The following is a 19,669-nucleotide window of genomic DNA, read 5'->3' on the forward strand; positions in this document are numbered from 1 at the left end:
TAAAATCAATAACACGAAGCCGGTGAAGAATTTTCAAAACAACACGAAAGTGAAACGCGAGGATTAAATCGCGCAAAGTTTATCGAGAAGACTCACCGTCAACATCGCGGCGTCGGATGCCATTTCTGCAAAATATTCATCCGCGCGATCTTACATTCGTCCCTCGAACCTGTTTTTACTACAGACCTCGCAATCGAATAGAAAAAAATAATTCAATCGCACGAGCGTAATTGCTGAAATTACAGATTCATTCCGATTCTTCGTTTCTCGAGCAAAAAGATCCTCGTCGAGCCTCGAATAACTTCAGAGACTGCGCAAGAAACTCTGTGTCTCTGCGATGGAAGATTTTAGAATCTTACAGATATCCCTAAAAAAACTCGATTATCAAGTCTCAACCTCGAAATCTTCGCTGTAGAAAATTGTTGCGTCTTAAGAATTTCTCTGAGAAACTCCGTGAAGTCTCAGCTTCGAAGTCCGCGCGGAAAGTTAAATTTTCGCGGTGCAAAATTCCAGTGTCTCCGCAAAGATTCCTCTGAAAAGCTTGACGAAATCTCGAACAACCGAAGGAACAGCGTTAGAGTCTGAGAGAGTCTAGCGATAGACAACGCGCGACCAATGGGAATTCGTTAGAAATCGGACTCGCGTGTTTGAATGATCGCGCGAAACGCAACGCTCGACTTTATGCAAACGAGCCGGGTGGAAGGATCGCGAAAGGTGGCCGAACGGTTCGGGGAAGGCGAAAAAAGAAAGGAGATCGTGTTTTGAATGCGACGCTCGCGAGAAGTAACGCTGAGAGAGATCCAGTTATCGAGAGACTTTTATGGAGAGGTCGCGGCTGCTACGGAGCGAAACGACGACGCGCGCCTCTTTTCCAACTACGTGGATTCCTCGTCGACGCTCTGCGCACACCTTGCCAGTGACTCAACCATTTTTCTTTTTTCTACGCTTTTTCGTTTATTTCTCGCTTTCGTTTCGTCATCGAGCCGACCTTTCGAACCCACTATCCATACTTGTACAGAGAGAGAGAGAGAGAAAGAAAGAGATATATATATATATATATTCAAACATGTCAACAACAAACTCTTGCTTAATTCCATTTGGAAATTTTTCTACAGATCGAATCGTGTAACACGCGGTAACAGCGTAACCCAGTTAACTGCGTTTGTGTCGTACAAAAAATATACACGTATATATAACCGTATTTACCAATTAGTATTCTAATTCCACTATTCAGCGAACTCTGAGGGAGATCTTATTTCAACCCTCCCTCGATCCTCTCCAAGTAAATTGAAATTTTCCCCGATTCAACGAGCAATTTAATTATAGAGCTAATTCGATATATACATGTGGAGCATCTAGAGTTATTTATTTCAGTGGGTCACATTGTTCCTTCGAAAATAATCTAGCGAACGCGACCCAGCGAAGGTTTAAGAAAAGCTCGACTGCTGTCGAGGCACGTTGGACGCGGACGAAGGACGGGATCGGAGCTACGATCGGTCCGTGAAATCGACCGCGGTCTCCGCCGATCGATCTCTCGACGGCTCTGACTAATTCCGTCGAATGAATCATTCCATCCACTCTCGAAAGAACACGGCCAAAGTGCATTGCACCGGACCGAATTGAACTTGAATCCCCGACGCAGCTCGCGGTTGCTCGTGAGATAACGCGCGTTTCTTTAAATAGTTTACACGGCGGTTGCGCAAGCAAGTCGAGCGAGGATGTCAAATTTCGGATGTCGGAATCTAGCGAAGATGGGGCGAGTTTTATCGATCGAATCGAAACACACTTTAGCGGGGGAAGAATCGATGAGAACTTTGATATTCTTGCGTTATCAATGCCGATAGAAATGATTAAACATGTAGAATTCGATGTCCTTTCTCTTGTCAGATTCTGTAATTAAGTAAAGTAGATCGAACAGTAACAGTGACAACCATTTCTTTTTACATCCACAGTGTCTTTGCGTCAGTCCTTTCTACCTAGTTTTTCTGGATCAAATATATTTTCATTGCGACGATTCCAAATTTACCTGTCTAACAAAGAAACGAATCTTCAGAAAAAAGAGAAACATAATCGCTCGCAAACGAACACGCGTAGATCAGCCCAATTACGAGCAAGAGTGACCGTGCGCCAGTTTCCGTCGATCGAACTCATTCGCCTAGCGAAACTCACGGGAGAAAATGAACTTCAGAGACGATGGATGGTTCAGAAAAGCCAGAGGCGGAGGACTCGCTGGCGTCCGCGAGAAGATTTCTAACGAGGTGACTCGTTTGTTCGCTAGGAAAGCCATATACGCGGTGTTACAATTTAATTCTCGGAACAGTCACGTTCTCTACAATCTGCATAGCGATCGCGCATTGTAATCAAGCCTCGAGAAAATCTATACACTCCGACAAATGGATCAGTGGTCAACTGTTCGTTTCGTTAGGAAACCGTTACAATTCTCTAACGCGATGCTATTCTTTAATTTCGTTAGATTCAGTTGGTTCGTGATAAAATATACACTCAACCTCGAACATCCAATTGAAAAGGGAAAAGAAAAAAATTCAAAGAAACGCGAGCCAAATGAAGAAGGCAGTTGCAGGGATTGTTAGATGAAAATTTCGAAAATACCTTACAGCACGTTTTCAACATTATAAACGCTTAACAACTGCTATTTCTGTTCCATAATATACATATGCTTCTATGTAACGTAAAACTGTCTGCAGTTGAAAACTTGTGGGGGTGTATACGTGTACACGTGTATCCAGGTCTAACCTAGAAATCAGTAGCCGATTGAAAGAAAAATCGCCGGTTTCACCTCCGGAGAAAAATCGAGTCTTCCGACTGGAGATGAAACCGTTCCAGTTTCCCATGCGTGACCCACTCTCCATGGGAAGGGAGCGTGATACGCGTGTGCACGCTCGCGTTCTCCTTATCGGCGCGAGCGACCACGGGCGTGGACCGGTGGTTCTCTCGCCGCACTCTCCCCTCGAGGTGGTAGTTTTTTTAGCCGCGGATCACCGAGATACAAGATTTTTTCCTTTATTTTTCACCAGCCGCGACGTACTTTCGATGGTCTTGCGTGGAGCGTTGTTTTTTACGAGTGGTCGTCTCGAGAGAAATTTTTAACCACGCCAGAAAAAGGCGTCTGAGACGTGGATTTCATCCGGATGGAGCGGGGACGTTCTTCTTACCTTTTCTTTGGAAGATCGCTGGGAACATTTTATCTGACTCTGATTTCATTCAGGCTGATATAGTAACATTCGATTCGTTGCATTTGTTTATTAGAAAGTGCCGCGACAGGATGGGAGAATGGGATATTGTAAAAGGTATAAATCGCTTTAAATGTCCTTCTGCCTTGCTTTGAAGTCCAAACTCTTTATCTGACCAGATAAAGTCGTATTATCGTGTGAACCAGCTGAATTCAATGCCAACCATCGATCATCGAAACGTAACGCAAACGCGACGGAACGGAAGAATTGATACAATTACCGCGCTCTTAAACAAAAAAAGAGAAAAAAAACAAGTTAATCAAAAAATGCTAGCAGCTTCAAGGCGATGCGTTTCACTTAAGTTTGGACATTGATTGGCTGGTAGCAGCGGCGATAATACACGACAGATAAAACGAGAGTTATCTGTCGCGTCGTTTATATACAGAAACAAAGCTTGATTTACGAACGTCTTCCTCGAAAAATCAGAGAGAAAATAAGAACCGTGCGCATCCCTCGAGTGATAACGTCGAGCTTTTTTCTCTCTCTCTTTCCCTCCCTACTTTTTATTTACAGTTCGCCAAGACACGGTCTCTTGTATCAGCGACAGTTCGTACAGTCGTCGCGTCGTACCGTTGACATCGATAAAAAAAATTGGTCCCCGCTAATCTGGTCTCCCTCTCTCTCTCTCTCTCTCTCCCTCTTACCATATTTTTGAACCGTGATTACGGTCGAGCAACTCGAGACGACGCTTCGCAACGTCTCTTTTTCCCCTCTTTCCTTCGTTTCGCTTCCTCTCATCTCACTCTCTTCGACGATTTCGCGTTTCGCGTTCGAGAAACGTCGAACGGAACAGAATCCACGCTTTCCACGCGTTTCGAGAAAAATACGAATCTCGTGCGCGCGCGCCATTTCGAAAGGAAGCGGAGGAAAGGTAATCGATACGTTGAAACGCTTTCGAAACGGTGGCCATCGAAATGCGGTTTATCATTTCTGCGAAACGCCGGTGCCAACGTACTCGACTTGCGGATTCCACTTTCTTTTCGTTCGAAAACCCTAAATGCGGCTGCGCAGACCGGCCGAACTTCGTAATTGAGGGGGGTTCGTTTCCAAAACCTGATCAAAGTCTTCGATTTCACTCAGCGGAAAACCGGAAACGATCGATCCCAACGCGCGTCTAACTCGACGAGCAAAAGTATGAAATCGACGGGTGGGAAAAATGGAAAAAAGGAGGTCGCCTACATATTTTTCTCTATCCACGATAGCGCGTCAAGTGTTTCTTACGCAACTGAAATAGTTCGAAGAAACGAACCAGATGATGATCGTCCCCCACATGATTCGTTCGTTGAGAGACACCATTCAAATGACGTAAGAAATGTTCCTCGTGTTATCACGGATAAAGAAGGTATTTGGGTGGCCTATTTTACGCGATACACCTTGTATATACAATTTGCTAGACGCGATGGAAATCTCGTGCTACATTACCAACTGATATAATATACTTCGCTACGGAGCAACCCCTTGCCCATCTGCGCTACCCCTTCTGAGACGCCCCGTGTAACGAAGTCACCCAAAAGCTACGAAATCACTTGGGATACTAAGACTCGACACCAGAAAATTATGTAATTCCCATGGAAATCTCCGTGAGACATCGCAATCACCGTCTGGAACCACTGAAAGATAGAAGGGAATCACTAAGAGTTCCAAGACCAACGAAATCGTCGCGTCCGTCGCAAATCTACAGAATCCCCGTCGCAAAGCTCCAGAATCCCAACGCGACCCAACAGAACCACTCTGAAATCGTGGCGAAAATCTCTGAGAGCAACCGTACCATCGATCCCCTCGAGAAGTTTCCTTCTCGAAGAACGCCCCACGAACGATATATACCTGACGATCGCGCAATGATACGAGCCGCGTATCTCAGCAACTGGTCGATGCCATTACGCGGTGCATTCGAGGAGGAACGGTTGATCGAACGACGAACAATAAACGGGGCGACGGAACAAAAGGCGCGATCAAACAAACAAGTGACGCTCGTCAAATCAGCCGCGACAAACAACCGCGCGGTTATAAATAAATTTTTGTCGAACGCGCAGAGGGGAGACAAAGAGCGAGGAGAGGAGCGTAGATCGTTTTTTTCTTCTCCTTTTCCTCCTGGTGCTCGATAGAGGAACGTAGAGAAAGCCAGAGGGAAATTTATGGCGGTGCAACGGTCGGAGCGATCGATCGATCGATCCTCGCGGGCCTGAATGAGCGGATCGGAACGACGCGGAGTCATCGACGGTCCGATGACACGGCGGAAGGTCGCGTGATGAGACGAGGTTTTCGCCAGAGCCCGACGATTTTTATTGCACGACACCGCCGCGATTCGTCGACGTGTATATTAGTCGATGATATATTTTTTTACGACACGGATAGATAAGGGTCGGGCGACGTTGCCTCGGGATTCTTTCGAAAGGGATCATCGACTGCGTCTGCCGTGATAAGGAATTTAGCGGGGCGCTTGCTCGCTTTCTCTCTTGCTCTCTTCACTTTTCTCCTGTCTCTTCATTTAGGAAAAATTCTACTTTCTTTTTTTAAACCTGCGTGGAACTTTAAACATAAATCAATATCTAATTTTTCTATCGATTTCGTTATGCTTTCGGAGCGTCCTGAAGAGACTCGAGGATTTCTCGAGCCTTTCGATGCGAAAGCTACTTAGCGGATCGAGCGCAAGCACTGAAAATTCTCTGATACGGTGCGCGGTTTGCATCGACGGCGTTCGCGTTTAAATTTAGAATTCAGCAAACACAATAATGACTTTTCCTTTCGCCATATCTACGTGAAATGTGACGTATCGCCTTATCTAAACCTTTGGTTGCTTTCGTACGACATTTTTGAGCAATTAATATTGACGATCACCGAGAAACACCGTGTATTTTGCTTGTTATTGTTTGACGACTAATCAAACTTTGAACTTCCGTTATAAATTTCGCGGATTACGCGCTTAGTTCTTGTTGGAATTTGTTTTCTTCTTTTTTTTTTTTACAAAACTGTGTACTATTCTGTTCGCTCTAAAAGAAAGCAACACGATAGAAACGTGTGGAAACAAATGAGGAAACTATTTTGCAAAATTTTCTATAAAAATACACCAATACGCCTTCGAATCGACAAAATTTTACTAACGACGACAATTTTTGTAAAACGTGATATTCAGTTGTAAAGTCGTTTTTTGTCAGCAAGCGATTTTTACGAGAAAAATGAAAAGAAGTCTGTACGTGATCGATAATATTGTGGTTATACGACAAATATTGATAATATTATTGATCGTGCGCGATCGATAATGAAGGGTTAAGGTTAAAATATTATGACGTATTGATTAGCAATATTACCGTCGAATCGAATTAATCAATATCATCGATGGGTGTACAGACTAGATCGTCACCTGTTCTAGGATTTATAATATCCTGCTATACATACTTCGAATAAAATAAAGATTTCCTTCCAATAAAGAAGAAAATACCGGAAATAAATAATAAAGATCGTTAGCAACGCGAATAAAAAAAAATCAACGACGTCTACTGTTATTCTCACTTGAAAATCACTACCGTATATATTTCCTCTTTCTACGAGAGAAAAAGAAGCACAAAAAAAGGGGAAAAATCGGAAGATGTATCCAGAAACGATACCCACCTGGGAGCATTGATGATCGGTCGGCCCATTGCCCGTTGCTGGCGCTTCTCGTTGCTGGGAAGGCGCAGGTAATCTTGGTCGCCAAAGAGGAACAGATCCTTTGAAATAATCATGTCCACCGTGTGGTTCCCGGTTATAGCTGCCCGCCTCTCTCTCTTATCTTTCTCTCACTGCCGAACCACGGGCTGAACAACGCACCACGACGACGACAACAACCGCGACGTGAAACGCGACGGAATATCGTCACCCAAGTCCCGCCACCTGAACGCGACCGACGCGATCTCGAACGATCCTTCACCACCGCGACTTACTTGCTGCAGCTGCTGTTTGTCGTCAGCAAACGAACATTTTCGCCAGCTATCCACGCGGCACCGTGACGATTCTCTCTCCGGACACCTGGTCGCGAGCATTAAGTCCGGTAACTATGACAAAATCGATCGATCCTCGGCTGGCTCGAACCGAAAAAGTGTCTCTGTCTCGATGGTAACTCGGTGGAAACTCGAAAACGATCTGTCTTTGGTAGAATCGTCCGGTTTCGATTCTATAAGAGACGATTAACGATCAAAGTTCGCAGTTCGGAAGTCCCAGTGAAAACGTTGCGCTTCCAGCGGATCGTGGGTGTACACGCGGCGCACGAGGACGAAGAACTTGTCGGTAGAGCCCCGTGGGGATCAATGGTGCACGTCTGGAAAAGAAAAAGAACAGAGCTGTAGCGGTTCCACCCTGCTGACGAGGATATTATATACGAGGTGATATCAATTTCTGAGTGAAGAACAATGATAAGTGCGTAGGAACATTGTACAACGGTATACATCGTAGATTTCTCAAGCTCTTCGAGTGTTATGATAGGACAGGATATATTAGGGTTTTTATTGTATTTTAGAGAAACAAGCAAACATTGGCAGTTCTCTTTTTGGGCATAACTAATGATCTCGCGATATGATTTCTGTGACACGACTGTAGTTGTTCAAGATGCAAATTATACATTCTAAATCTCTATTTTCACAACTATTAACAAAATTATCCCTTTTATAAACGTGCGAAAGAAAGTGTGATGAAAAAGGAGAGAATTGTTTAAATACCAAATTGGACCAGTAAATTATAAAACAATATTACATGATCCTGAAAATGTGGATTGAAATTTCCTAGCTTGTCGTGATAGACATTCGTTCCCCTAGTGCAGGACTTAGTCAGATTCCACTGGAAATAAAACAAAATTAACGGGGTAGAATTGAAAATAGCAAAACTACCAAAGAATGTCAAGTTCCTCTATTTTCAAGCGCACTGTCTATTCACGATGTAGCTTGTTCCCGCTGTAGGGACAATTTTAATACGACTCGCAGGCCGTAAGTTTAAAATTACGAGCGGTCTGTCCCGACGACGCGTATATCGTCGACTTGATGATACAACTGACCAAGTTCACTTGCATTTTCTAAACCAAGATTGCGATCTTCGCCAAACGCATTTTCTTTCCACGGGAAACTCGTTCGAACCTCGCGTACGCACGCACATACACACATAAACCCAACGATATCAAAAACAATATGAAATGTAAATTACCATAAAATTATACGCGTATGGAATGCAAGCATTTATATACGCGTAACAGATATATTTGATTTTTCAAACACCTTTCCGCGTGCAAGCGGACTAACAAGAAATCCGTGCGCGTACTTGCACCTTATTGCGCGGGTATAAACTTAAAATTTCCATTCATCGAAAGGTAAGAAACGTGAACCCGGTTAGTCTTATCGATAATCTAACGGATATCTGATATTCGTTCGCACGAATGCCTGGGATATACGCTACATTCGGTAGAAAAGTGCTCGCGGTTCACGCGTTCATTCATGCTCGTCTATTAGCGGCACCGAAGGTAATCGCGTCCGCCGAGTAATCCGTTACCGGTGGCGAGGCCGTTGCAAAAACGGAGCAGAACGAGCTTTCCGCGCGAAAATAACGGCTTTCGGGTCGAACGCGCGTTACAACGATAACGAGAGCTTAAAGAAGAAAAAAAAAAAAAAAAACTCGATATTATTTTCAGCCCGGCCTAACGGCACGGTTTGTTACCCGTTTCTCTCCTCTTGCTCGCCTCGAACCCGCTTCAGCCTGTCCCGAAAACCGCGTGACCGATGCTACGTTTCTTTCTTCTCCCGGGTATTCCAAAACGTTTGAAACCTTTTAACTGGGACGACGTTTGTGTCTCTCGTGAACGATGCCACCATTACCGTGCACACGGAGCAATTAAAAGAGGAAACTTTTCAATGAACCTACACGCCGTATTGTAATCCAATTAAACGGCCGCAAAACGGTACCCCTTTTGATCCCGGCTGTTGTGTCGCGGGGCCATTTTCCGTTGCTTCGCACGCAACGGGCGGAAAGAGAGCGCGTTATTGTGCCCCGAAAAAAAACGTGATGCACGTCGCACGGCGAAGTTAAAACGCCGAGGAACCGTGCGTCGAAACGGCCTATTGTAGCCGGGAGATACTCCAAACAAGCCCCGGCGGAACGTAAATAAAAAGCGCTGGCAACATTTCTCGCCGCGCGACGTTTACAGCTTCCGAGGCCCGACGACAAAGAAGCATTTAAAAAATCCGCTTCGATTTCGCGAAACGGAGCAACGCGCACACGTGCGCGCGCGTGCACGCATGCGCGTCACGTACACGTATATATGGGTCACCTATTTTTGCCCGACAACGCGTACGCGCGCGCACGCTCGCCAGGACCCACCACTCGCGGCTGAACGTATGCACCCGTCGATCGACTTCCGAATTCTTCGCATAATCCGAATCGCCGCCATCGTGGCCGCTATTTACCGGCAAGATTTGTAGCTGCCGCGCTCCTGGAATCGTCGCGGAATCGTCGCGAGGGAAAAACCGCAGAGGCGGTTACTGCGCCGCGCCTCGAGCTGACGAAGTAAATCGAGCGGAGACGCACACGCGCGCGCCGCGTGCACCGCAGAATGTGTCTCGTCCCATATTTACATCGCGCCAATTTTCACCCGCCAACTGTTAAACATTAGTTACGGATGAGCGACCGGCGTATACGAGTCGCCCATGCGCCTTCTTGTACGAGAGCGTATCGCCAGGTACATCCTCCTTGCTGCTGTTTCACCGGGGATGAATTTGATAGGCGTTCCTAATTAGTCGGGACGACACGTACATGCACTCCTAAGAGACACGATCGGCTAGCAACTCCGTCGTTTTAAATCGCCACGGTCACGCGCGCGATACACAGCCGCGCGCTCCGGATCGTCGATTGATGTTTCCATTTCCGTTCGACGGATCCGTCGAGCGTGTCAACCTTCGAACGTGACGATGCCCCCCGTCCTGTTTTTAAGCGGCTACCAAACGCCGCGTATCGGGGGATGGAGAACGTTGAGGAAGGTTATGGCGCTGGGTTGGACGCGAGAGGCGGTCCGAAAATATTGGTATAGATAAAAAAAAAGTTTTCGCAGATCCGACCAGCCGTTCCTCTTTTTTTATCGCTTTCGTACGGCGTGTTTTCTTTACCCATACTCGCCAGCGTTATATACGAATTTTTTCTCTTTTTTTTTTTTAATGTCGAACGCGCGACTCGTACGCTCGCAACGCTTTCGACGCGCGAACAAACTCGAGGCTCGCAGTTTTCGAAACTCGCAGGCGAGATGGATTTCTAATAACGCTGAAGGTATATTTAGCGACGCTCGCTATCAATGAGAATATACACGACGTGATTAAGAACAATTATTCCATCGGGAGTAGTACGCTCCATGTTCACGGGTGCAACGATCTCAGATTGCTAAATGGCGAGATCAATGAACACGATCGATAGCTGTGATCGAGATTTCGATTTCGCGGCTCGATTATTGGCCGACCATGCGACGATCGAACGACACTTTAAATGACAATTTTGTAACAGAGTATTAGTTTCTCGAATCGTTCGCGAAACACTGTACATCGTACGGTTACATTTATTTAGTTGGAACGATAGAAAAGTAAGTGAATTTAATAAACGCAACTTTTGTCATTTTCTTCCAGCGACGTTAAAAGGCGCACCTCGCGTCGTACACCATGAATAAACTAATCGCGATGTAATTAAGCTTACGAGTGGAACGGCAGAAAGAGACAGAACGTGCGCGCAATACAGGGGCGAGATAAGAATAGGCGAATAACAGCGCGCGGAGAAAAGCTAATTTGGCACGGACAAAGGAAACATAAACAATGCAAACGCGGCTGTTTGATAAGGCAACCCAGCAGTGTGCCGCTTAATTTTTCCATCCCCACGGCCGGCTAATTACGACGGAATCGGACGCGTGAGCGGTGTAAAAACACGTACTTATCCTGATTTACTTGATTAGAATACACAAGTCAACCGGTTGGATTTGTTCCAAAGCGAAGTTGTTCCTTTCAACGCAACAACCGTCCGGCCTAATCGGTGTATTCGAGCATCAGAAATCAAATGCACACCTACTTAATTAAATAACCGCCAACGAAAATACGAGCCGCCGTCCCTATCGATTGATAGCGTCCCTTCTCGGCTGCAACTGCGCCTCGACGATGAAAATAACTGTCGAACACGCGCGGGAAATAATTTTTTTTACAATAAAAATAGAGATGGAAAGAATTCGTGGTCTATATTTAGGTGACCTATGCTCCAATTTTTTTCCAATCGGATTATTCTTGACTCGAATAGTCCGTCTCGAATTTTCTAGATACGAAATATAGCTATAGAAAGAACAGGCAGAAAGATAAGGTGTTGTCGACTCGTAGCAAAGTCTACTATTCGTCGATTAGATAGAGAATTAGAAAGGTTGGTGAATTTAACGAAGAAAGCGGCGCAACGGAGCCGCGAATACCGAACGTTAATAAACTTCCACCCATCGCGCGTCTTATTTTTTTAATACAAAACCTTTGACAGTATTAATCTCCTACGTTAATGAGATTTTTTATAAATTGCTCCGAGTATATTTGCGAGATACGTTTTTCGAATGAAGAAGATTGGTTACACTGCAACAGCCACCCAATTAAGTGTTATTATGAAAAACCGATATTTATAATACCTACGGTAGGTAAGGTCAGCGTATTGGTGATAAGGTCATTGCAAGAATGTCGTACGCGTCCTTCGCTTGTTCGTCCTCGAGCGTAAAAGAATTAATTTTTAATGCGAAAATATCTGCCTTCGTTTAATCCCGCGTAAAATCCTTCGCTGCGCAACAAAATTTTTCGTACGTACCTTTCAACGTTTGTTTACATTCTTGACTCGACTTCGAAATGTCAGAATGGAATTTCCTTGGAAGGCTTATGTCGCAACCGGTACGACTATCGGAGCAACTACGCGTATACAAGGTTCTGCTAAAAACAAAATACGACGGAATAGCGAACGTAAATGCTGAACAGTGATATTCGCGGTGAAGAGAAATATTCATATTCTAGGATCACGATCGAGAAATTTCCCTACGATAAGGGCATAAACGTACGGTGAACCTCTGAACGAGAAAACGCCGGTCGCAGTGAACGACCCTACGCCCTTGATACTCTCGAAACACGTTCACTGCGTTTCAAAGTCGCAGTTAAAACGAATGTGTTCACGGGATGAGGAAAACGAGAGAACGATCAAACGCTACGCTACGGAAAAAGAAAGAACGAAAAATAAGGTCGATTCGATGCCGCTACCGAAACGCGTCACAACATTTCGCGAACGAGAATTCTTAAAGTAGCACGTTACGGGTCGCGATAACTGTCCGCATTCGCGAGAATCTCGATTGTCGTGAATCAAGGATACACGAGAACCCGGAATGCCATCTCGTTGAGATTCGAACGTCAGCGGGTGGGTTACCACTCCGATTTTACGGGTTAATAAAAGAAAGAGTAAAAAAAAAAAACAAAGTACAACTTTAGAAGGCAGCGGTTATAGAGTCGAAAACTACTCACGTAAAAAGCACGAAAGGCTCCAGTTGTTCCTCGTTGTTATCGTAGCATCGATCAAGATACGTGCTCGATCGCACAGGGGAACCCGAAGAAGAACTTCAGTAGGTCTCGAGTTCGATGTTGGCCGTAGCCGGTATCTTCGGCCTCGTCGTCCTCGGCGTCGTCCTCCTCGTAGCTCCTGTCACACATGCACTGTGCATCGGCCACGAACATGCGGCCATTGCGCGGCAACGCAGTCAATGAACCCGCATTGCTTTTCACCCGGAGTCTTTTGCCTTTTTTCTCTTCTTTTCCCTCCTTAAAGCCCTGCACGCGCGCACTATTGCCGGCCTGTATCCGCGGATCTTCGGCCGCACACTCACGACATATATTCCGGTGGCGGTTTTGCACGAGGAACACCCGACCCTCCCGGTGTCACTGACTCTCTTGCCTCTTCCTGCACCGTGTCGTCGTTAACTCTCTCTCTCTTTCTCTCTCTCTCTCTCCTTTTCGTATGTCTGTGTGTATGTGTACGTGTGTGATACGCGGGTGCGCACGCGCGTGTTTCACGTCTCTCCTCACTTTCGCACGTATATATACATACGTATGTATACGTCGCGACGAAAATCTCTCTCTGTCCCTCTTTTATTTTTCTCGTTCTCTCTCTTCCTACCTTCGTATGTTCGTTCAGTGACCCGCTGTCTCTCTCTCTTTCCAACACCAGTGCAACGCGCGACTTTACGCCAGTTTTTCCTATTCTTTTTTATACATATTTGTATATATATATATGTATATACGTGTATATATGGTTATCCGCGACTTGCGAGGAAAGAAAAGCGAAATACAAATAAACAAAGAGTTATGCGTATAGATAGAGAATAAGGGGGTCGCGTTGGTGTAGTATTTACGCGCACTCGTATCGGAGTGACTCGTTACCGGAGTCTCGTGTCCCCCCAGAAGTTCGACCACAGCTTCGCGACGCGACACTCACGGCGGTCGGACGCAGACTGAATCGGACGCTACGCGCCTCGCTCGTGTATGTTGCCAGAACGTCCCTCCCCTATCCACCCTCCCTCTTTCACACTCGTTCTCTTTCTCTTCCCCCTATTTACTTCGCTCCGCGGTGGCTATCAGCTCATGCCAGACTCCGGGCTCATTTTAACTGGCGACGCGCGAATTCACGATCAGAACGAAGGGTAGGGATGCATTCGTGAGATTCAGGATTTTTCGTCACCGGAGCTTTCTGCTTTTGTCCGGCATAGAATGGTCGACGGCCACTGATAAAAACTTGAGCGACACGATGTATTGACGTTTAAATGGCCAACGAAGTTTCTGGGCTACCGTACAGACATCCTTTTCCGTCCCATCGTTTTTCTTTCGTTACCTCTTTCGAATTTCGAATAAACAGACAAATATCTACAAATGATGTTTGATAAATTCAAGTACCATTAATATGTTTAGACAAAAAGAATGCATAATACGTTTCAAGTATTGATTAGAACATTTTCACTAGGGGTCATTAACCTTTGAGAATCTACGATTTATATATTATATCCGTTGTTCAATTACGTCATGGAACGAGTAATATTCTATAATTCATTAAGCCATACTTTTCGTATTCAAGGCCGCTAGTGGTCCTAAATAGTAAAGAAAATTAATTTCATAATTTAATTCAGGAGGTCGATGTTTTCCGGTTTTCTCTTCAAAATTTTATTTCCTAAATATATTACAAACTTTATTTGTATATCTATTGCATAATTGGAATAAAATTGTAATTGAATAATTACTCTATTTAATTACCTTAGAGATTTATTTAATCTAGATAATTGAAAAGGGTGTCAGAAACCCACATTGCTCGAGCTATTTTAACGTACACACTAAAGCAGTAATCGAGGTAATTACGTGAATTATCAAAAATGTATAGAACCATGCTCAATCATCGTCATATATGTCCTCATCGAATTTCTGATTATTAGACTCAGAAAATACCATTTCTTCATCTTTTTGGCAAACTAGCTCTATAATTGCGCTATAATCAACAACTGACATTAGTGATATGTGTAAATAGATACGAGAAGTAAATTTATAGTATTATGTCATAAAACTTACTTTAATAGATCACCCTCAAAGCCATCCCAGGATACTGTTCCTGGATGTGTTATTTTATATTCGAGCATAATATTAAGCTGTTCTTGTAATTTCTGTAATTCAAAGATACATCAATCCCTACCTGTTCTTTAATATAAATTTTGCGTCTTAGATATTTTTATTTTTATACCTGAATTAGTTGCGTGCTTCGTAAATCGCACACAAAATTTTGAGAACTCGCTAAGCTAATAATACAATTTCCTTTCTCCTTTCCTGCGAAGAATGTAAAATGTCAATACGATTGCATGCTAGCGGAATATGAATTAAATAAAAGATAAAAATTGTTCACGTACTTATAGACATATTTGGAGCAGCAAATAATAAAATTGGTGCAGTAACGCACGTAGTATCGTGTAGAAATATTGCGGTTGATCGTTGCTTTGTAAAATACGTAATAAATGGACTGGGAAACTTTTGAATTTTAGCATTCACACTTGACGGATGTACAGCAACAGAACCGTCTTCCGGAGTCCATGCAATTGTTCCGTTCTTCGTAACTCTCCTAAAAAGTGCAACATGAAAACAATTTATCACACGTTTCTACTTACTTTATTCATTGTTGTCAGTCGACATGTTGCACGTACTTTATAACAGCAACATTGGGATACAATCCAGCACATACAATCGCTTTTATCAAAGTTATGTTTGTCGAATTCTTATTAGCGTTGCGATCACTGGGATTTTCCGTTTCCATAAATTTCATTTGACACAAATGCTGAGCGAATTGTGTTTTCATTTCAGAAAGAAGCTTAAGCGTATTAAAAGAGAGAAAGTACTTTCTACAAAAATGGCTTGCGTATCCTCTACGGTACGAATTTTCAAATCTCGTTAAAGCTTCGGATAATGCAATATGATCGCTAAATTGATCCATATTAAGTTCAAGTTTCTTTTCTCTCGCTTGATCCTCTTGTCCCAGAGGACAGTAGAATGCATCCTTAAAACTGAGACTGGCTGCAATTGCAAATACTGGTCCAACGCATGAAAACAATGCTGCCCATATAAGCATTTTTCCTAATAGAAATAAAAAGTAATGATTACTATAAATTATGCTGAATTACATGTAACAAATAAGAATGTTACCTGTTCGTGGGTCCAATGGCAATTGTGCCAAATGATATCCCAAAGGAGTCAAGTGTTCCTCATCGTCTAATGCGTTAAGAGTTTCAAGTAAATCTAAAGATAAGGCTATAGCCTTCAAATCTGGAGGATCCATAACACTGGCCAAAAATGTTTTAGCTTTCCCCAACTGTAAAATTTTTATTTGTAAAATAACTTCCTCCAAACGTGTTCTTAACATTTCTGGCAATGGATATTGATCTAACACCATTTCTCTAGCTTTTGAGTACAAATGATAACACACACCAGGTTTTACCCTAAAAATGATACAACGCACGATTATTAAATGATAGATAAATCAAGTATTATACATTTTTACCTGCCTGCTCTGCCTCTCCGTTGCTTGGCATTAGCTAGCGACACCCATTCAGGTTCTAATGTTTGGATATTTCTTTGAACGTCAAATTTACCAAACTTAGTTTTCCCACAATCGATAACATACACTACATCTTCAATAGTGATAGAAGTTTCAGCTATAGAAGTTGCGATTATTACTTTTCGAACTCCATGGGGTGGTTCCGAAAATATGAGCTTCTGGTCAACAGTTGGCATACGAGAATGAAGAGGATAAATAATGTATTCACCTGCACGTAAAATAATTTAATTTAAGTTGCAAAATTATCAAAATAAAAAGAGGAAAAGCATGTAATATATATGTATTATATATATGTAGATATATATTTACTTTGTGGATAATGGCCGCTCTCTAACATCATTCTATTTAATTTTATTATATCCATCATACCAGGAAGAAAAACTAAAATAGCCCCAGGTTCTTTTGTTCTACAAATATGTCTAATTAATTCTTCTATAAGCTCAATAGACATCATTTCACTATATGGATTTCGCAATTGATCAATTATCTGTTTTGGATATTTCTTCTGTAATGCAGTAAATAAAAAAAAAAATAATGAACAAATAGACATAATACATTTAATACATAATACAATAGTAATGCTTACCTCGGCCATAAGCTGCCTTGCATAAGGCTCTATCACATCCTGAAACTCATCCCTTTTTTGTCGTGCTTGTTTGAATTTCTTGGTATGTTTTCTATAATCTTGAGGCATTGCCGGTGCCGCAGGAAATGTAAATCTGTAATTCAAATTGTACTACGATTGTTTTTCTACATCGCTTCATAATAAATGAACTTACCCCGTGAGCATTAAAATATCTTCCAAATAAAATTCTTCCACTGGATAAGTAAAACCTGGTATGTGAATCATCGGGCAACCACCGTAATATTGTGAAAATCGTTCAGAATTAAGTGTCGCGCTCATTAAAAGTACTTTTAAATCGGGTCTCTAAAAAATGAATTTCTTTTTAAATAACAAATAATTTTAGAACACAAGAGTATCTTTAATAAATTCGAACATACCTTAGGGATAATTAGTTTCAACAGAGCTAGGATAAAATCACTTTCCGTAGACCTTTCGTGAATTTCATCCAGTATAATGTGAGAGAATTCTTTTAAGGCTGGGTCGCCTTGCAAAAATTGCAACAACATACCGGTAGTGCAGTATAGTATACTGCCTCTATCTCTCGGTAACGTTCTGTACATTAAAGGAAAAATTGTACAATTTCACTTTTCAAGTAAATTATCCCCCTACTATCCACAGTGTAACTTTGGAACTTTGAAACAACAAAAGTGACATACTTTTCAAGTCGAATTTGGAAACCGACAGATGTGCCAAGTTTTTCTGCTCTCTCTGCGGCAACTCTCTCAGCAACAGATATAGCGGATATTCTCCTGGGTTCAGTACAAATAATCCTTGTCAGGCTACCGTTACCTTGTTCTATTTGATCGTCCAGTATGAACTGAGCAACCTGTGTTGTTTTTCCACAACCTGAAATACATCTATATAATAACCAAATCTAGTAACTCATCCGATTATGTGTGGACAGGCTCATATTGTACAATATAAGCGTTAATATATCAATTAAAATAAATCACTTTGATAGATAAAACTTACCAGTCTCTCCACTTATTACAACTACTTGATTTTCTCTGATTAATTCCAATATCTCTGTTTTTTTCTGATACGATGGTAACTTTAATCGAAACTTCATCATTTTCTCATACTCTTGCAGAGTCTGTTTCGCTCTATACTCGTTCAACAACCTGGCATCTAAGTCGGCATCTCTTACTAATTTAGATTTAACCAGCAAAGCTCTAGCAAGGTTCTCTTGTATGTTACCGGACACTATATTCATGAACTTCCTCTTAAACTGAGAGTCATTAATGTGCACATACTTATTCTCCAATGTGTCATACATATCTTTGGCATCTGTATTGTTGTATAATTTGTCATAATAGCCTTTCGAACTCTCCAACACTCTTTCAATCCTTTCTTGGACATGCGGAGGTAATTTGATAACGCGAGACTCTCTTTTTTTAGCATCTGCTCTGATCTTGTCCCTGTAATACAACCCTATTTCTTTGCCTTTCAGCCAAGGCGGATGCCCTTGCCCTCTGCCTTGCGCACGACCACCCCGTTCAATCTGCGACCCTCTGGCCTGGGAACCTTCGCCTCTGTTTCCTAAATATCAATTACAACCTAAGATGTAGTAACTGTGCGACTGACAAAAATGTTTTATTAGCGTCACATTAGAAAATCTAATCTATACAGTCGTAAATTTTTTAATAAATTCAGGAGCATGTAATTAAACATGTCGACCCATCAGTTAATATATATTATCGAAACTTGAAATCGAAATAACGATATATGATGTCTAGAATTGAAGAGGAATAGTACAATGCGCGTAAAAGTTTTTAAATAACACTCTTTACCATATCTACGTCTTGAATGCATCACTCGTGCGGAGAAGGACCCGTAAGGATGAGACATTCGTACCCTGAACAACGATATCAAATCATTAGCGAATTTGTTTCTCGTATGAACCTTCTTCCGCTGCTCAAATATTAAAGAATTAGCCGCTCTACCTAGAAACACCGTGCAATCAATTTCCACTAAAAGCGTCTGTGAAGCTGTACGATCGGTGTGTAAAACACCCGATTAAGATTTAGCTTTCGCATGAATCTTTCATCCAATGCACGATCAATCTCGTTTCACGCTACCTCAAATAATTCAGCACGTTAAAAAACAATAAATAAACAGACTATATAACCTCTTGTTATTCTCTTGCCAACGTGACGTGCAGATTATTTCCTGTACGGTTTATTCGTATATTGGCATCACTAACAATTCAAAAATGGTTTAACGACAGTAATCCGTAAGGAATCGCGTGTAAAATCAAAGATTCGACGCATCGTCGCTGTTCAACATCGTACACTTACCACTATCGAGGGATTAGAGTCTGAGCTGTGCTTTTCTTAAAAAAAATATATCAAAAATACGTGTAATACTTATACAAACCGAGAGACCAATTATCCCTCAGGTATTCCTTCAAACGAAGACGACTTACGTTAGAAAACTTTGATGGTAAGAGTTCAGTCGAGAGTGTACGTACTATTTAGCATCGTTCGAATGAAATCGGTACACAATCGTTGCTGAACAGAGTAAAAAACATTTGAGCTAGCGGTACGCGAGAATCAAGTCGAGTTTCGAAATAATCGGCTAACAGTCCCACGGATCCATCGACCGGTTTTTCACAAGACTGGTAATCGTAAGGACAACAAATCTCCTATAATCGCGGATT

General features: G+C 42.6%; 2 protein-coding genes across 2 annotated transcripts in view; both read right to left on the reverse strand.

The window, feature by feature from the left end:
- Positions 1-7,286, reverse strand: part of E23 (ABC transporter G family member E23) — a 159,734-nt gene extending 152,448 nt beyond the window's left edge. The window contains exon 1 of the mRNA XM_076899472.1: positions 6,861-7,286. Coding sequence (XP_076755587.1) covers positions 6,861-6,973 — 113 coding nt within the window. The 5' untranslated portion in view covers positions 6,974-7,286. The remainder of the gene's footprint in view (positions 1-6,860) is intronic.
- A 7,138-nt stretch (positions 7,287-14,424) lies between these two features.
- LOC143425948 (ATP-dependent DNA/RNA helicase DHX36) lies at positions 14,425-19,138 on the reverse strand. Its single transcript, XM_076899039.1, has 15 exons — positions 18,954-19,138; positions 18,801-18,865; positions 17,983-18,549; positions 17,667-17,856; positions 17,388-17,562; positions 17,165-17,313; positions 16,972-17,104; positions 16,695-16,890; positions 16,329-16,593; positions 15,974-16,266; positions 15,478-15,904; positions 15,187-15,395; positions 15,024-15,106; positions 14,855-14,946; positions 14,425-14,774 (listed from the first exon to the last, which is right to left on the reverse strand). Exons 2-15 carry the CDS (start codon positions 18,856-18,858, stop codon positions 14,678-14,680), a joined length of 2,934 nt encoding a protein of 977 aa, XP_076755154.1. The 5' UTR covers positions 18,859-18,865; positions 18,954-19,138; the 3' UTR covers positions 14,425-14,677.
- Between the last annotated feature and the right edge of the window lie 531 nt (positions 19,139-19,669).

Source organism: Xylocopa sonorina, chromosome 8 (assembly GCF_050948175.1).
Source record: "Xylocopa sonorina isolate GNS202 chromosome 8, iyXylSono1_principal, whole genome shotgun sequence".
NCBI lineage: Eukaryota > Metazoa > Arthropoda > Insecta > Hymenoptera > Apidae > Xylocopa > Xylocopa sonorina.